Source organism: Sarcophilus harrisii, chromosome 4, assembly GCF_902635505.1.
Source record: "Sarcophilus harrisii chromosome 4, mSarHar1.11, whole genome shotgun sequence".
NCBI classification, from domain to species: domain Eukaryota; kingdom Metazoa; phylum Chordata; class Mammalia; order Dasyuromorphia; family Dasyuridae; genus Sarcophilus; species Sarcophilus harrisii.
The window spans coordinates 174,780,611-174,797,769 of NC_045429.1; the positions used below are offsets into that span (position 1 = coordinate 174,780,611).

The following is a 17,159-nucleotide window of genomic DNA, read 5'->3' on the forward strand; positions in this document are numbered from 1 at the left end:
TGTAAATACTTAAATGCATGGATCCACTTAATATTGTCCAGTAAATCCAAAAGGTGTGGGTTATTATTTTCTTTCCACATTTAACAGCCACTTAACTCCCATGTGAAACTATTAACTTGAGGAGAAAGCTACAGGTTTTAGTAACTGTACTGGCAAATGTGACCTTACATAAATGTGTAAAGTCACCAAGGAGAGCTGGGACAGACAGGGACTCAAATTGGAGAGAATTACCTAACTCTGTCCTCCCCTTTGGCTCTGGTAGACAGCAAGGGACCCTCCCCAGCCCAAATAAGGAAAGGAAGAATGTACTCAGCATTGAGTGCACTAAGAATAAACCTGAGCTCCTGTGGATAAGGTTACTCTCAAACACATTTTGTTTTCTATGTCACAGACCCCAAAGATCTGTAATTATCCTGGGATTGCTGTGGGGGTTTGACTGCTTCTTCCTAGTTATTTTGCCTGTGTATGAGCACGTGTGCATCTGTATGTGATCTTTCTCTTTCTCGGCTTTGTTGTCCCCCTTTGGCACTGGAGAGCTGGTGTGTGTGCTCGTGCGTGTGTGTATGTGTGTGGGGGGGTCTCAGCAGTGCCAAAAAAGATCTGCTGAAGAGTCCGAGGGAGGCAGGCAGGGCTATTTTTGTTCGAAGCTGATACTTTTTGCATGAGTTGAAGTCGCCGCCTGGAAGAGGGCTCAGGTTGTTTCCTGGGGGAGAACTGTGCAGAAGACACCCAAAGTTCAGCGAAGCCCCAAGAAGCAGCTAGAACAGCAAGGAAAAAACAGTGGCCCCCCACAAGTGAACAGTGTACCTTCTGGCTGAGCCAGCTCCAGGACCCTGAAGCATTCTCCAGACTGCCATCTTAACAGCACCTTCTTAAACTGACTAACACTCACCCCTGCCACCATGACTGAAATCACAGCAGAAGGTACTGTAACCATTTTCTAACACAACTGTAGGGAAATCTTGAATTTGACAGGTGAACTGAATTGATGTCCAACATATGGAAGGCCTCTGCCATTTTCAGGATGGGGTACACAGAGTATGTTGTCTGTGATTGTGGCTGGGACTAGAGCCTCAGGAGAGTTTGTTGTGGGGGTGGGATGGGAAGGGTTCTATATGTGTTTATTTGGGGTGGGGAAACTGTTAAGGGCTGGCCAGTGGGCCTACTAGTTAAAAAATTTGTTGCCCCCAAATTCTATAAATAGCTATGGAGCTGTAATATGAGAGCAGATGACTGTGAACCTTCCATGACAGTAGGTGGAGTTTGGGCTAAACTTAAACCATTAGGCTTAATATTTATCCTTTAAAATATCTTATTTTAACATATATGTTTGTATGTGTGTGTGTGTGTACATACACAGAGCAGAATTAATGATATTAGTACTTTCCCTTCTTTATTATGATTGTCATACATAAACCCATATGTATATTCATACATGTATATGTATATATAAGTTAAAAAGTCTTCTTGAAGTTCTAAACATTAATAGTTTAAAAGCATTAATAGTTTAAAACTATTCTGAGTCTTTTGGAATATCTTGTCTATGTAGTCATACAGACATGAAAATATGCTTAGTCTAAAATAGTCTTGATATTTCTTATATCTCTGTTGAACATTCAGAGATGTTTTTATAGTAAAACAAAATTATTTTAGAAAAATGAGAGAGAGAGAGAGAGAGAGAGAGAGAGAGAGAGAGAGAGAAACAGAGACAGATACAGAGAGACAGAGACACAGAGAGAGGAGAGACAGAGAAACATACCCACACAGAGAGGGATAGACAATCAAGGCAGAGACAAAGACACATGGAGACAGAAAGACAGAAAGTCAGAGACAGAAAGATACACAGAGAGAAAGATAGTTTACTTTCCAAAAATCAATTCTCTGGCTACTGGTATCTTTCACACATATGGTTTTTTTTTTTTTTTCCAATGATGATTACATTTTCTAAAATAACATTTTATTGAAGAAAGTAATTTATTTTCTATTTCATTAGACACTCTAAAAAGGAATTCAAATTTGCCACATTTTACTTTTTTGAGGGGAAAATGAAGAGGGGAATGATTTGAACCTTTAACTTTATCACTCTCAGAATTGAGACACGCTCTGTATTGCAGATGGACAACTCTTCTGTACCTTTACACATTTATATCTAGCATGCATCAGAATCAGGACTTGAACTCAAGTCTTTATGAGTCTAGAGCCAACCTTCCATTCACAGTGTTATGCTATTTATCTTATCATTCAAAAATATTTTTTCTGTAAAATGAATGACAATAGTTTGGTTAGATTAGTTCATCTCTAAATAAATGTTCTGTCATCATTTGCTGAAGCAAAGCACTCACCTCTATTCTTAAGAAAAATGAGTGAACATTTAATACAGCTTTTCAATTTCAGAGTTTAGACCTAATTTATCTAGAATTTGCTTCTGGCAATTAGAAGAAAATGAAACAGGTGGTACTTACTGCTCAACAGTTTCCAAATTGGACTGCTGGCCACAGGAGGTGATGGAATTTATGGTCTTGGTTCTTTCTGAGGTTATTAGGCCAGGGTCAAATTTTCAGTTCCTAATTTTTTTTTGCAAGCTTGTAACTAGAAATTGTCATGAGATTCCAAGAAATATTCATTTAAATTTTCAAAATATTATACACCCTATGACTTAATAGATACTAAAATTCAATCTAATTCAACCTACAATCTAGAATCTGAATGTGAATGTGTTTTTTTATTATTATTATTTTGTTTATCTGTTGTTTGGACAACATCAAAAGGACAGGCATTTATGTAGTGCTTTAACATTTGCAAAACCTTTTACATATATAATTTCATTTTAGCCTTATATAAAACTGTTTTTAGGTACTCTATACATTATTATTCATGTTTTATATATGAAGAGATTCAGAAAGTTCAAGTAACTCATATTGTCAGAAAGCTAGTAAGCATGTAAAGAGAGACCTGAACCCAGATTTTCTAATCTGCAGTCCAGCATTTTAGAAGTGTTGCATAAATGCGTATTGACTGATGTACCACTCTTATTCTATTTGTTGTATTCTGAGGAAAGAATCTCTATGATAACCACAACTTCAATTCTATGCACAGTATTTAGAGACACACATAGTTCTCTACTTCTGAATAGTGTTGACCTTCAGCAGAATTATAATAACATGAGACTAAAATAAACCATTCCTTACTTGTACTTGGAACAGGATCAGTAGATTTTTTTCATTTGTTTAATAAAGCCTTTTGCAAATGAAATCTTGGTTACATGCAATAATGCTAATTCCTACTATCCCCTAGTATAATTTTTTAAGAGGACTAGGTAAAATACCTTCATTTTTGTATAAAGTAAATATAGTAACCAAAATTTAGAATCCAATTTTTTTTTAAATGCCCCTCAACCAGAACTAAGAATGTTGTCTGTTCCCTGACTACTTAAGCTTCATAGGATCTCAAAACCTATCATTTCCAGTCTTTTTTTCTCTCCTTTTATGTCTTTCATTTCAGTGATAGTCAAATGCCATTGAAGCTGTCAGCTAAAGAAAGCTTGCCCCTGCAGATAGGTGCTGGAGTTAATCCATAAGGGTATTCAAGGTACCCTCTCCAACTATTTAAGCTATGTATTATATTACTCTTTGCCATAGCTTTTGGACATATCTACTTAACTTAAACAATATGTCATACTTTGCTGGAGTTAAACTATTTATCAAATGGCCTTCTCCTTTATTTGTTACATATCAAGGAAAAGGATCATGGAATTTTATAAGAAGATGCCTCAGAGATGATCTACTCCGTTATTCTGGTCCCCTCAAACCTTATCTTTATTTATGAGAAAACTGAGGCCCAGAAAGATCAAGAATCTTGCCCACTGTCTTTGTGAAAAGCTATCCAAACTTCTACCATTGATGCCAGTAACATATGCATTTAACTATGACTATTTCCCAAAGCCCTTTCCCCCAATTCCCTCCATCTGGATGTCTTTCTTCATATACCATTTTTGTACAGATGACTGCCTAATTAATAAATCTAGTCTTTCTTTCTCTCTCAAACTCCAGTTCCACATAACCAAATATGCAATGCACAAATACACTAGACTTTTCTTCCATCAGCATCTCAACTTGACATGTCAAAAACCAAACCAAACAAAAAAATAAAACCAATTATCATGTCCTTCCCTCCTAAACCCACCACACCTTTAAGCTTCCCTAAATTAGTCAAGAAAACTCCTATTCTTTCAGTTACAAAATGTTTGCAGCCTCAAAGATATTATTCATTTCTTCATTTTCCTTCACCCAAAGATATGCAACAAGTTGCCAAGTTATATAATATCTATCTATGCAAAATCTCTCAATTTGTCTCATTGTATGTTTCTCAAATGGCTATAACCTTAGGTCACCCATAACTTGGCCTATTGTAATGGAGTCCAAATTTCTAAATTCTAAATCTCTAAAATACTGGTTCAAATCTCTTCTTTCTCTAATTCATTCTCCAAAAAGCTACTTAAGTGATATTCCTAAAGTATGAATCTGATTATATCACTCTCCTGATCAATAAATTCCAGTGTTTTTCTATTATCTTTAGGATCAAAAACAAAACTTCCTTAAGATCTTCAAAATTGGGTTTCTATTCACTTTTCTAGACTTAGATGACTGTTCCCTTCTTACTCCATACTGGTCTTATTGCTATTTATCATACATAGCATTTCATCTTCTGTTTTCATAACTTTGTATAGGTGTGACTTTCATGTCTAGAATACCTTCTTCCTTCCCTCCACAGAATGTTTAGTCTCCTTCAAAGATCGACTAATTTTTGATGATCAAATGATAATTATTAGAAAGAATTTTTAAAAAATGATTATATCACTGATACCAGTGGTCTCCCAGTTATAAGATATTGAAATTAGTCATAGAATACTATTCCCTTAGAATTTCAATGGACCTAAAGGATAATAATTATACTTGTGCAGGAGACAGAATTTCCTGACCTACCCTTATACTTATGCTTCCCCAATAAAATTATCTTGTACATACTTATATATGTGATTATTGTTTTTCTTAATAGAATGTAAATCATTAAAAGCAAGAACTGTTTTATTTTTGTCTTTGAACTATTAATACTTAGTTGTAATAGACTGTCCGCAACATAATTAATAAATGTTTGCTGACTGATTGATTTGATTGACTTGTAAAAACTTAAGTACAGTTTTTTTTAAACTTAAGTACACTTGTTTTTGTTTGTTTATTTTTTTAAAAACATTCATACAGAGAGAGATATACAGGGACCTTTCTAAGGAGACTGTGCTGCCATAGCCTTGATGTTGAATCTTCCTGATGTGATAATCAAGATCATATTGTGCCAGACTCCAGAAAATTCTGGGATGAGAGACTGAAACATCTCTCTACTGTTCTCCTATGATTCTAACCCCATATTGATATTTACCATGATAACTTGAGCTGTTCTTCGAAACATACCAGTTCTGTCTTCATTTTTAGGACAGCCACCAATTTTAGTCATCTAAGTTTGTGACATTAAGAGCCATCTACTTCTATAAATAGCTTTTTAGGGACTTTAACTATACAGCTATATTCCTTCTAAATATTAGGTAAGCAAAATACATTACTTCATATTTATTAAAGATTTAAAGCTAAAAGGAGGAGAGTTTCCAAACTTGTAAAAGTCATAAAGTGAGGCATGTAGTAGGCCAATGTTGCTATCAAAGACAAGGTATAATATGTATATATTATAACTTTGCATTACAGAATTGATAAAAGAATAGAGAAAATAACTTTTGATGATCAAATAGGAACTATTAGGAAGAATTTGAAAAATAATTATATGACTGTTACCAGTGGTCCCCCAGTTATAAGATATCAGAATTAATCATAGAATTCATAGAATTGAACCTACAGGGTATTACAATAAAAAGATTCATGGTGGGTATAAAGAAACTCTTGAGTATTATAAGAAATTAAAATAAGGGATATAAAAGATCATTTAGGACTTCATAATAAGGGGGGAAAGAGTTAAACTACTCATTAAGAAAGAGTGAAGAATAAAAGAGAGAAGCTATGAAGAGTAAAAAAGAAAAAAAGATACCACTTAAATTTCTAACCAGGCGAATAGATTTTATTAGTAGAGAGGATGGGGAGAGGAAATGATAAGTTCAGTTTTGAAAATATTGAGTTAAATTAGAAAGCAGGCTATTGAAATGAAGATATGGGCAATTGAAAATATTGAAATATTGATGGGTCAAAAGAAGATATTTTTTTAAAAAAAAATTGAACATATTTAAATAGAGAAGAAAAAGAATCTGTGAAGGAAAAAAAATTATAAAATAATTCTAGTGTTATATTGAAGTTAGTTTTTCCATTTATTGCTTACAAGAGAGAATTCAGGAAAATCATTTAAATCCTTTGGGTTTCCATTTCCTAATCTGGAATGAAGTGGGTCAGACTAGTTAATATTTAAGATTTTTTCCATCTTTAAATACTACAAAAATTAGAGTATTAAAATGTAAATTTCTTGTCTCATTATTCCCATAATCCAAGATAGTGTTTGAAAACATAGTAGCCACTTGTATTTGAAACATGTTAAAGAGCTTTATTCAAATATTAAGTACTTTGGTTAGATTCGACATTCATTTATTAAGTTCTTTCTATTTGGGAAGCACTATGATATATATTAGCAATACAAAGACAAAAACAAAGCAGTTCCTTTCTCAATGAGCTTGCATTCTATATATAATGATTTTTAAAATGAACTAGTCAATGAGGGTTTAGTAAAAATGAATTCCAAAAAGCAAACAGGTTGAAGTTAAAAACCATACATTTTTATTGGATTGGATAAGGCAGGTATCTTTTTAATCCTTTTGAATAACTCTTTGAGACTCTTGTTAGAACGTGAACTCTCTGAAGGCAATGAAAGTGTTTTTGCTTTTCTTTATATCTGCTGTGCTTAGTAGAGAGTGCCCAATATATATTAAGTACTTATTGACTGACTGACTGATTGAATATAACTAAGAGGGGCAGGGATCAGGGTTTGGATGTGGTAAGAGAAATGAGATGGAGGGAAATGTCAGATAAGAAAATTATGATTAAAGTTGAATGTGTTAAATTATGTCTTGGAAACAAAGCTGATGTTAATGAAGCTTACTTAGGAGGTGACAACTTTTTAATATGACCACCATAATGCAGAAGTTTATGACTATATGACAACTAATTGGGGGATTTTTTTCTGGTGCAAATAATAGGAGATGGCTACTGGTCAATCAATCCAAAAGCAATGACTAAGCACCTGCCATGCGTTATACTTAGCACCAAGGAAAAAAGGAAGGAAGAAAGGAGTGAGGGTAGAAAGAACTATAAATCATTCATGTTCAAAAGGAGTTTTTATTTTAAGTTACTTTAACTTTGAAATTTTGATTCTATTAATACAATTCTTTTATTGATTTTCTTAGGTGAAAAATGGTAAGTAGGTAAAAAGCTTAGTGTCCTGATAGATTAAAAAAAAAAAAAAAAAAACTATTTTCAAAATTGTCCTGGTTGATGACTGACTTTATTTCTTTGCTAACTGAGGGAGCAATTCATGCCTAGTCCATGATGCATAAAACCTAGTGAATAAAAAGAAAAAGTACATTTAGTTTATTTTAAAGTGTATTTTTAAATCCAAGCCTGACCATATTCCACTGGGAAGCATCCTTTCTTTTTAAATTTTTTTTTAAAATAATCACCCCCCCAAATATTTGGTTCTATTTAAGCAAATGGTACAAATGTAAAATGTTTTTCTTATCAGCTTAAATGCTTCTTAATTTTTCTATTTATTTTCAGTCATCATTGTGATTGCAATTTAAAAATCATGCTATTTTACAATGCTCTTTGAATAGAGGATATTCAGCCATTATACTAAGGGCTTAAGGATCCTTAGAGACTATGGGCCTTCAGTGTTGTTTGCATTAATGTTTAATCAGTTAACAATATTTAATATCAGAGAAGTATAAAATAGTACAACCAAGCACTTTTAAAATCATTTCCATTGACCTTTGGGTTGAATATATCAAATTGAAAAGAGAAGGCATGATTTTCCAGTTTACTTTTCAGCCTTACAAAACCATTCAGTTGGAGCTTAAAGGTAGCATGAACCAATTATTGTTTTTCTTTTCCAGACTAAAGCAAGAATTCTTTGGAGACATATTCATAGTATGAAAGTACACACAAACATTTTATTCAGCAGCATATTTTAATAAAACAAATAGATGGAAAGCTCCATTTGCTACTATGTCTTGAAGCAATCCAGTGATTTCTAATTTGTGGATTCCCATCATTAAAAACAATTCACATTTGATACCCCAAAGAAGAGTGATCTAACAATGACAATAGAATGATATCAATAAAGAGTTAGAAGAGCAACTCTCATTCTTATCTGCTTGCTCTTGGTAATTGGATTAGCCTAGACACTACAGCACAAGGTAGAATATAACTAGATACTTTCTTTTAGTGTCACGTGAACATATTTTCCCCAAAAGTGAGACTTATTCAGAAACAGATGAACTTCCTAGTCCTGTATTCTTCCTCATCAAAGAGATTTTAAAAGAATATTCTCTGCACATATGTAATGCATAAAGACCTGCTCCTCTCTTTCTCTATGCTGTTCTTCAAGCATCAAAAGCATCCCTATCTCTATGCCTGAAGTCAAGTTGTCAAAGGCACAATGAATCTAAGACTTTGTGAGATCCTTTGGTATGTAAATGAGCTGGCTCCCTCTATAATTCAAAGAGTAGATTTAGGTTGTAATTTCCTTTAAATATCAAAATCTGAACCCAGTTTAGACGGTTTGTTTATAATTTGGCTCTGCACAATTAGCTTGATGTTGCAGAAAAGAAACTATTCTGTAAAATACCATTTTAACAAATACTAATGTAGTTTAATTATAGAATTTTGGATCTAGAAGGGACATTAGAGATTTATGTAACCAGATATTTTGCAAGTGCAAATGCAAAACAGTCCACAGTTACTCATTCTGACCATTAGGGCTATGTTTTGACTTGGTAGAAAAAGCATGAGGCCTAAGAAAATGACACACCAAATCTATTCTTGGTCCTTTACTTATTCATTTTGTAATTCCATCTGTTCCTGATAGAAGGTATTCATCTGTTAAAAGAACACAACTCATAAGTTTTTATTGGACAGTAATAATAGTTTTTTGAAAGGGAAAATGTGCTTTGCATAATAGAGAACTAGTGGACACAATATATTTAGCCATACAAATTCCACTTCACAAGTAGAAAAATGTGTTTTAAAAAGATACTATAAAACTTATTGCTCTAACTATGTAAGAAACACACTATGCTAGGAAAAGGGACAAATAAAAATAAATTAAATATGATCTCTGACTTCAGGGACTTTATAATTTAGAGGGCATAACTATGAATACCTAAAAGCAAATTATAATAATCTAAATATAAAAGAGGAAATGTGGAGTTCTGTGAGATTAAAGGAGGAATACCTTCCAATTTTGGCGTTTCTGCCAAAAACTTCATTGTTATAGAAGGATTTGATCTGTTGGGTGATGAGGAGAGGGGATTATAAGAGATGTGCAAAGAATAGAGATGTTAAAATATGGATTTCATGGTTTATATTATCAAGAATATGTAAACTATATGAGTAGAATAACATGGGACAAGATTAGAAAAACATATTGGAACCAGATTGTAGCAAGCTTTAAAGGACATCCTTTGGATGTTTTTCAGTAAGTAATAGGGAGACAATGAAAGTTTTGTGTTCATGAGATGAAATCAGGCCTATGAATGACTGTATTCATCTTGTAGCAGTATACAGGGCCAATTTGAAGGCAAATAAATTAGAGGCCAGGAGAACTGGTAAGTGATTATGTAGAGTAGGCAAAAAATAAAGAAGTTCTGAATGGCTGTACTCAAAGTGATAATGATAAAGTGGGAATAGATATGAGAGTTTATGAGGATAAAGCTAATTTGTCAAATGTTTGAATATATAGGATGCCCTGGAGATGCAAAGATGAAAATATTGTGGGAGTTTACCAACCTGAGTTCCTTGAGAGCTTAGAGAGAAATCAACCCTCGATCATGGCTGCAAGATAGAACAATTCAAAAAGTCGGTAATCAGACAGAAAGGGAAAAAAAAAAACTTCTTAGAGAACTCAGGACTGTTTCCTGGTAGCTGCTCTAATATTTTATTGTACAGATTTGATTTTAAATATTTTTAAAATTTGTTTACAGTATATCATCAATTAGTGACATTATGAGGCAGAATGGAAATGAAGGAAGCATGCAAACCCCATGTAGTCGCTGAAAGTCAGGTTTATTTCTGTGGCAAACTCAGTTGTTGGTCTTATCATACTTCCTTGTATTGTTAGAAATTTTCTAAGATAGTGAAGGATCCTTTTTAAAATAGAATCATTCTTGCTCCTTCTGCTATTGAAAGGAAGTAAAGTGAAGTTCTCTATTCAAACATCCCCATAGATCTTTTCTGTGATTGTTGTGCTTTGTTTTGTTTTGTTGCTCTTGTTTAATTACTAATAGTATACATGCTTTTCTTCTGCAGTAGATTATATTCATTATTACTAAAAAAGGTGAATCAGCTCTTTCAGAAATAAATGGTAATGTATGATTCTGTGACCTAAATTTCCACAGGGGACAAACATCCAGAAAGCATGAAAATTTCTCTAGAATGAAATTGTGAAGACATGTAGAGAAGCAGTTTCAAAAAAGAAAATCTATCAAAAGCAATTGATATGAACTCACAGAGAATTTCATTAGTCAATTTATATGTTAGAGAAATATATACAGAAGAAAGTGAAGGCCTACAGAAATACAAAAATGAGACACATTCTTATAAAAATATTGTAAGGAATAGCATTCCTTTAAAGTTCAAAACAAACTGAAGACAGAGAGAAATGCTAAGCATAATAAAAAGTTTCTCTTTTTTGTTACAATGCAGTAAAAAAGAATAGTCAGAAAAGTTATAGATTTTCTATTTGATAGTTTAATGGTAACAAAATAGAAAGGAAGTGGAATGAAACTCCTTTTTTGTTTGTTTTTGATTCCAAGGAGAAATATTTTTGAAAGAAAAGAACAAAACATGAATGACCAATAGAAGTGTCTACCTGTAGCTATGCTCAGAGTTCCTGTCACCAGATCCAAATGAAGCATACCCAAGGTTAAGCACACGTGGTTGTGATAAACAAATCATTGTCAGTTACTTTTAAAGGTCATTGAACAAAAAGATCCAGAATAGAAAAGGGAAGAGAAGAAAAAAAATAATTTCTATAGTGCTCACTGTGTGTCAGGCACTTTTTAATAAGACCTTTTGACAAATATCAAACTTATTGATCCTCTCAACAACCTACTGTTATTATACCTGTCTTACAGCTGAGGAAACTAAAGCTGTCAGAAATAAAGTGACTTGCCCAGGATCACACAGCTAGTAAATGTTTGTAGTCAGATTTGAACTCAGTTCTGTCTGTAGAATCAGCACTTTATCACCAAGTGCCTCTAGGTTGGAGGTCAAATGACTTGATCCTCCCCTTCCTCACCCCCCCACCCAGAAAAAGGAAGAGACCGTGATCTGTAAACTATGGGAAAATGACTTTTGAATTCAATTCCTGGAGAAAAAATATCTAGAATATTTCCAGAAAAATTATTAATGGACATTTGAAATAGTCATGAGTATAGAGAACTATCATGAGATGATCAAGAACAAATTATGCCATAATAACCTCATTTTTTGGAAAGAATTATTAGATTGATAAAACTGGGTAATGCATTTGGTGCAGCTTACATGGTTTTTATGAATGCATTTTACAAAAACTCTAATGTTCTTGTTTTGTACAGGAAAGAAAAAAAAATACTGGCTAGGTGAAAGTATAATTAGGTAGATTCAAAATGGGTTAAATAATTAAACCAAATAGTAGTCATTAATGAGTCATGTTAGAGTATGATTTCTACCAAGAAAAATTTATCATTTTATTATCAAGAAAATTTTCCTAAAACACCAGAAAATATTAAATTATCTCCCGATATAAATTTTCAAAAACTATTTTCAAGGAAAATGTTCAAGAAGTTTCTCAGTTAACTAAAGATTGGGTGATTTTTGAGGTACTTTCCAACATGGGTATTCTGGATGCTGATTATGTCTCTCCAGATGGACAATGAAAAATAATAATTTATTTTGTATTACACAATGCCTTGTGATTTTCAAAGTTTTTTTTTTGTTACAATCCTAAAGAATTAAGAATAAAATAAAATATTCCTATTTCTACCAGATAGAAATTTTGAGGGTTAGAGAGGTAAATTGATAATCATATCTATGTAACTGATAAATATTTAAGCTGGGACATGGATACTGCCTTTGTTAATCTAAATGTAGTGGGGAGAGACGTTTTTATTATGCAATCTTAGTTTTTTAGAAATGATCTTTCACATATGTATAGTATTATGTTAGTCATTGTCAGACAATTAAACTTCTTGTCAGTTGAACTATTGGCCAGGAATTAAACATTCTCATACTTACTTATTGGTTTGCAGAAGTAAATATATAGATCACTAAGTCAAGACAACAGCATTAGATAGATTGAATATTACCAAGCAGAGCAGAATGAGAGCTGAGATTTAATACCTAGTCCAAAGTCCTGAGGTAGCTATGGGCTATCTATAAGAATTAACCTAGATGAGGTTTCACAGCTGTATGGTTACTAACAATAGTAAGGGTCTATGGTAATAGTTGCTCTGAGTGTCAAAAGTCTTTCTTTGCTAATCTTTTTAGCTAAAGTAGCTTATAGCTGCTTGATTAATCCTGTCCTGACTAGCAAGTTCCTTCGCATGTAAAGGGTCATAGGAAGTCACTAAGTTTCTCTTGCTGTCAGCTTACTGATGAACCCATCATATGAAATGGATTCAAAGGACTTAGTGAAATAGAGATTTGTTTAATAATAATAGCTGAAATTTGTATAGCACTTTAAGGTTTATGAGATGCTTTATTGATATTATTTCTTTTGATCTTTATAACTTACACTAGGAGGTAAGTGCTATTATCACTCCCATTTACAAATGAGGGAAATAAGGCAAAGAGAAAGAAAGGTTATGACTTCGATAAGGTCATACAACTAGCAAGTGTCTGAGGTTAGATTTGAAATTCAAATCTTCTTGACCCCACATCCATTACTCCATCCTGACAAAGTTTAGTTTCCTTTTAATAAAAAGTTCTTTTCTTACCGAAGGCAGATACCATTATTATCAAAGAAACCTATTTCTTATAAATAGTTTGCTGTTCAGATGACTGTATTTTTAAGTTCCTCACAGAAAGAAACAAGTATCTCTTAATTATGTACAGGACACTAGGATTCAGAAAAGATGAATGGGACACTGTACCCTTAAGAAAAATCAGTGAAAAGTGATAGGTTATTTACTATGTCCTTAAACTAATGAGCTGAGAAGTGACAGCATAATTTGAGTAGAGACACAGGTGGGAACAACACTTGGGTAATCTGAAGGGTAGTACTTTTGAAAAATTGCTTTATATAATTTTACAGATGCTAAAACACAAACTTGAGAAGAAATTGAATACTTTTTTTTTAGCTTGCATGGGAAACACTCTGTAATGTGACATGATTATTTTTATATGTCTACTTATTCCTCTGACAAAATTCTCTTCATCCCTTATAAAAGTTCAAAGAATAAATTGTGAAAAGAACATCTGAGTCTTTTTAGAGTTAGTCTTTATATAACCCTTAGTTAGGAGCAAAAGGGGAAATAAGGCATATCATCATGATAGGAAAAATCATACCATGAATTATCATAATAATGATCACTTGTGTCCAGCTCTTTGTGATCCCATTTGGGTTTTTCTTGGCAAAGATACTTGAGTGATTTGCCATTTCCTTCTCCAGTTCATTTTATAGATGAGGATTAAATGACTTATTCAGGGTCACACAGCAATTAAGTGTTTGAGGCTGAATGTAAATTCAGGTATTCCTGACTTCAGGCACACTGCATCATTAAGCTGCCCATTGCACCATTTAGCTAACCAAAAATAATACTAGATTATTATAATTACACTAATTATAATGATTAATAATAATAACTTCCATTTGCATAGTATTTCTAGGCTTATTAAAATTATGCCTTTTAATCCTGAAATGGAGAACTGAGGTACCTGTTTGGCTAATTAGTTAGTGCCAGCAGCACTAAGTTTCTCATGTACTATCACATACTAAAGCCCTTAGATATTTAGTCTATCATTTTAAGAAATTATATGGCCTAATAAATAGAAAGCCAGCCTCAAAATCAGAAACAACTAGACTCATTTCATCCTTCTGACATATAATTATTAAAAGTCCATGGGCAAATTATTTAACATCTCAATTCTCTAGAAAAATCTCTAATAAATTGGAAAGATGAAAATCTGCATTGATAAGTAAGGGGAGTTCCTTGTGTCAATGACATAATGGGCCCAATTTAACAAACTGTCTTATTTTGCATTTTTTTTTACTTAAAATTGATTTACTTCATTTTATTTATGGCAATTTCCTAATTCTGTGCCATATTACTTGAAAGTAGACATTTCCCTCCATTTATTTTGATTTTAACACTAATGTCTAGTGGCATACCTTGCATATGGCAGATACTCAACAAATCCTTATACCACATAAATCTGGGGAGGGAGATCTATTTGTTACTCATTCTTATATAAATATTATTATTTAAGTCATTTATATCATGTATGTTTAGAAAAATAAAGATAACTATCTTTATTGTTATTACTATCTCTCTAGCATATCTTTCTATCTTTTAATGACTATGTTACTGGACGACGTCTGTGAGTTTGAGTCATCACTATATGGTCTATTAACAGTGAGCTCCATCAGTATTAATGGCATATCTAAAGTAAAAAATATCATTTTTCAAGTATTCATTGTTGGTCATTTTGGAAATTGAACTGGGTCTTATTCAGAGTATGGATGGATCACTATAAATTCAGCATTCTTACCAAGGACAAAGAAATTCTGGAAATGGTTCAGAAAGTAATCTTTGCTTGAAAGTTCAATACAAAGATGTAATTATTTAAGTTAATTTAATTTTACTGTCATTATCCTCCCATTAGAAGTAATTAGAAATCATGTCTGCTTGTGAACATATGTGGAAGGTCACCATGCCAACATTAAATTTTCATTTTGGTTTAAAAATAAATCATAAATTTAATGACTCATCAGTGGCTTGGATAAGAATCCAAAAATATAGATTGAAATTTTCTAGTCTAAAATCAATTGCATAAGTTTCAAAATAAAATTATAATCTCTTTGACAGTAAGTCTGCACTTATCCCACAAATCATTAAAATTGGAGTTTAATTAATGAACAAATACCTTCAAATATGTTTTTAAGCCTATAAGAACATAATTACACCTAATATCATGATCTTATCTTCATTCTACATTCCTAGAATGGAATTTTGGAGTTTAGAGAGGAACAAATAAGGATAATAAGGAGTTTGGGCAGACTGGTATAGAAGGCATGTGACCAGTGATGTCTACTCAAGTCAATTTTTCTACCCACAAAGCATTACATTAAGCACCAGGGAACTCAAAGAAAGGCAAAAACAGGCACTGTTCTCAGGAAATTGCTATATATTAATGGGAAAAGGCAGGGAAAAAACTTTGAGATTAACTTAGATTTTTATAGTTATGGGACTGATATTTTAGAAAGAGTACTCATAACAAGGTAAAAAAGAGAAGCCTGAGAATAAAGCCTATTTCATCGAGGCAGGTAATATGAACAAAGCAATCAGGAGGGCACAGAGAAAATAAAAGACAAAATTTTATGTATCTATATCTGAATAAACATGTGTAATTCCATAAATGTTTAAAATATATATATATATATATATATATATATATATATATATATAAAATATACAAATATGTATGCATGCATGTCTGATACAAACACACTAAACAGCAAATACTAATTAATATATAATACTATATATAGCTAATATTGTTAGTATTTATATAAGGGATCCTAGATGATGCAGTGGATAGAATGCTGGACCTGGAGTCAGAAAGACTCATACTCCTGAGTTCAAATCCAGCTTCAGAAACTTACTAGCCATGTTACCTTGGGTCACTTAATTATTTGCTTCAGTTTCTTCATCTGTTAACATGAACAGGGGAAGAAAATGTTAAACCATTCCAGTATTTTTACCAAGAAAACCCTAAATGGAGTCACAAAGAGTCAGATACAAGTGAAAATAACTGAACAACAATATTCATATAACATTTAAGGTTTGCAAACCTTTTGTTCATTGTTTATCTCATTTGAGATTCACAGTAATCCTGTAGAAATAGATGATAGAATCATCTCCATTTTACAGATTAAAAAAACAAGATTAGGAATTAAGGGACTTGATCAAGATGACACAGCTAATACATGTCCTAGATAAAAGAAGAAATTGAAATGGATCATAACTTTTCTTTTGGGGTGCCCAAAATACTATAAGGCTACTTAGTAGATTCATTTGCTTTTAATTTTTAAATTATATTAACAAAAAAATTGAATATCATCTGAGATAATATTCCCTAAAACCAGGGAAAACGTAGATTTTTAAAAAGATCATAGAACAAATCCCATAGAAATTATATAGTCTCCCTTCCCTCTTATTTTATAGATGAGGAAAGTAAGATTCTGAGAGATAGTGATCTTCCCAGAGCTCTTTAGGGGTGTGTTTATAGATTTTTCTCTGAGATTTGTAAAATAAATGTAAATATATTTAATCAGGAAACACAGTATTTGAGGGCTTTTGAAGAAATTCAGAATCCTAATTACAAAAATAAAAATAGAAACTTAAACATTTTATTGTAGAAGATAAGTTTGGGTTTTTTGCATAATTTTCTTTCCTATAATTTTTTCCCACTCAGGGTTTTGATCCTATACTAAGTCATTCAGTAGAGCTTTTCAAAAAAAAATTCTGCTCATATATATTGTGCTATATTAAGAAAGGCTGATGCACTCTTTATTTCTATAAGTTAATTTTTATTCTAACATAGATGTCAAAGGGCTCCTTACTTCTCTTGACAACCCTATGTTTTTGTGGCTTTTGGAGCCTTCTTGGCAAGGTCCCTGTAGTCTCTTCCTTAAGC

General features: G+C 32.5%; 1 protein-coding gene across 2 annotated transcripts in view; it reads left to right on the forward strand.

Annotated features, from left to right (window-relative positions):
- Positions 1 to 351: 351 nt before the first annotated feature.
- LOC100918037 (triadin) overlaps positions 352 to 17,159 on the forward strand; it is a 193,754-nt gene continuing 176,946 nt past the window's right edge. Inside the window, exon 1 of one of the 2 annotated variants that reach the window (XM_031964334.1) lies at positions 352 to 924. In XM_031964334.1, coding sequence (XP_031820194.1) covers positions 903 to 924 — 22 coding nt within the window. In that variant the 5' untranslated portion in view covers positions 352 to 902. The remainder of the gene's footprint in view (positions 925 to 17,159) is intronic. The other variant, XM_031964335.1, reaches the window with a different exon arrangement.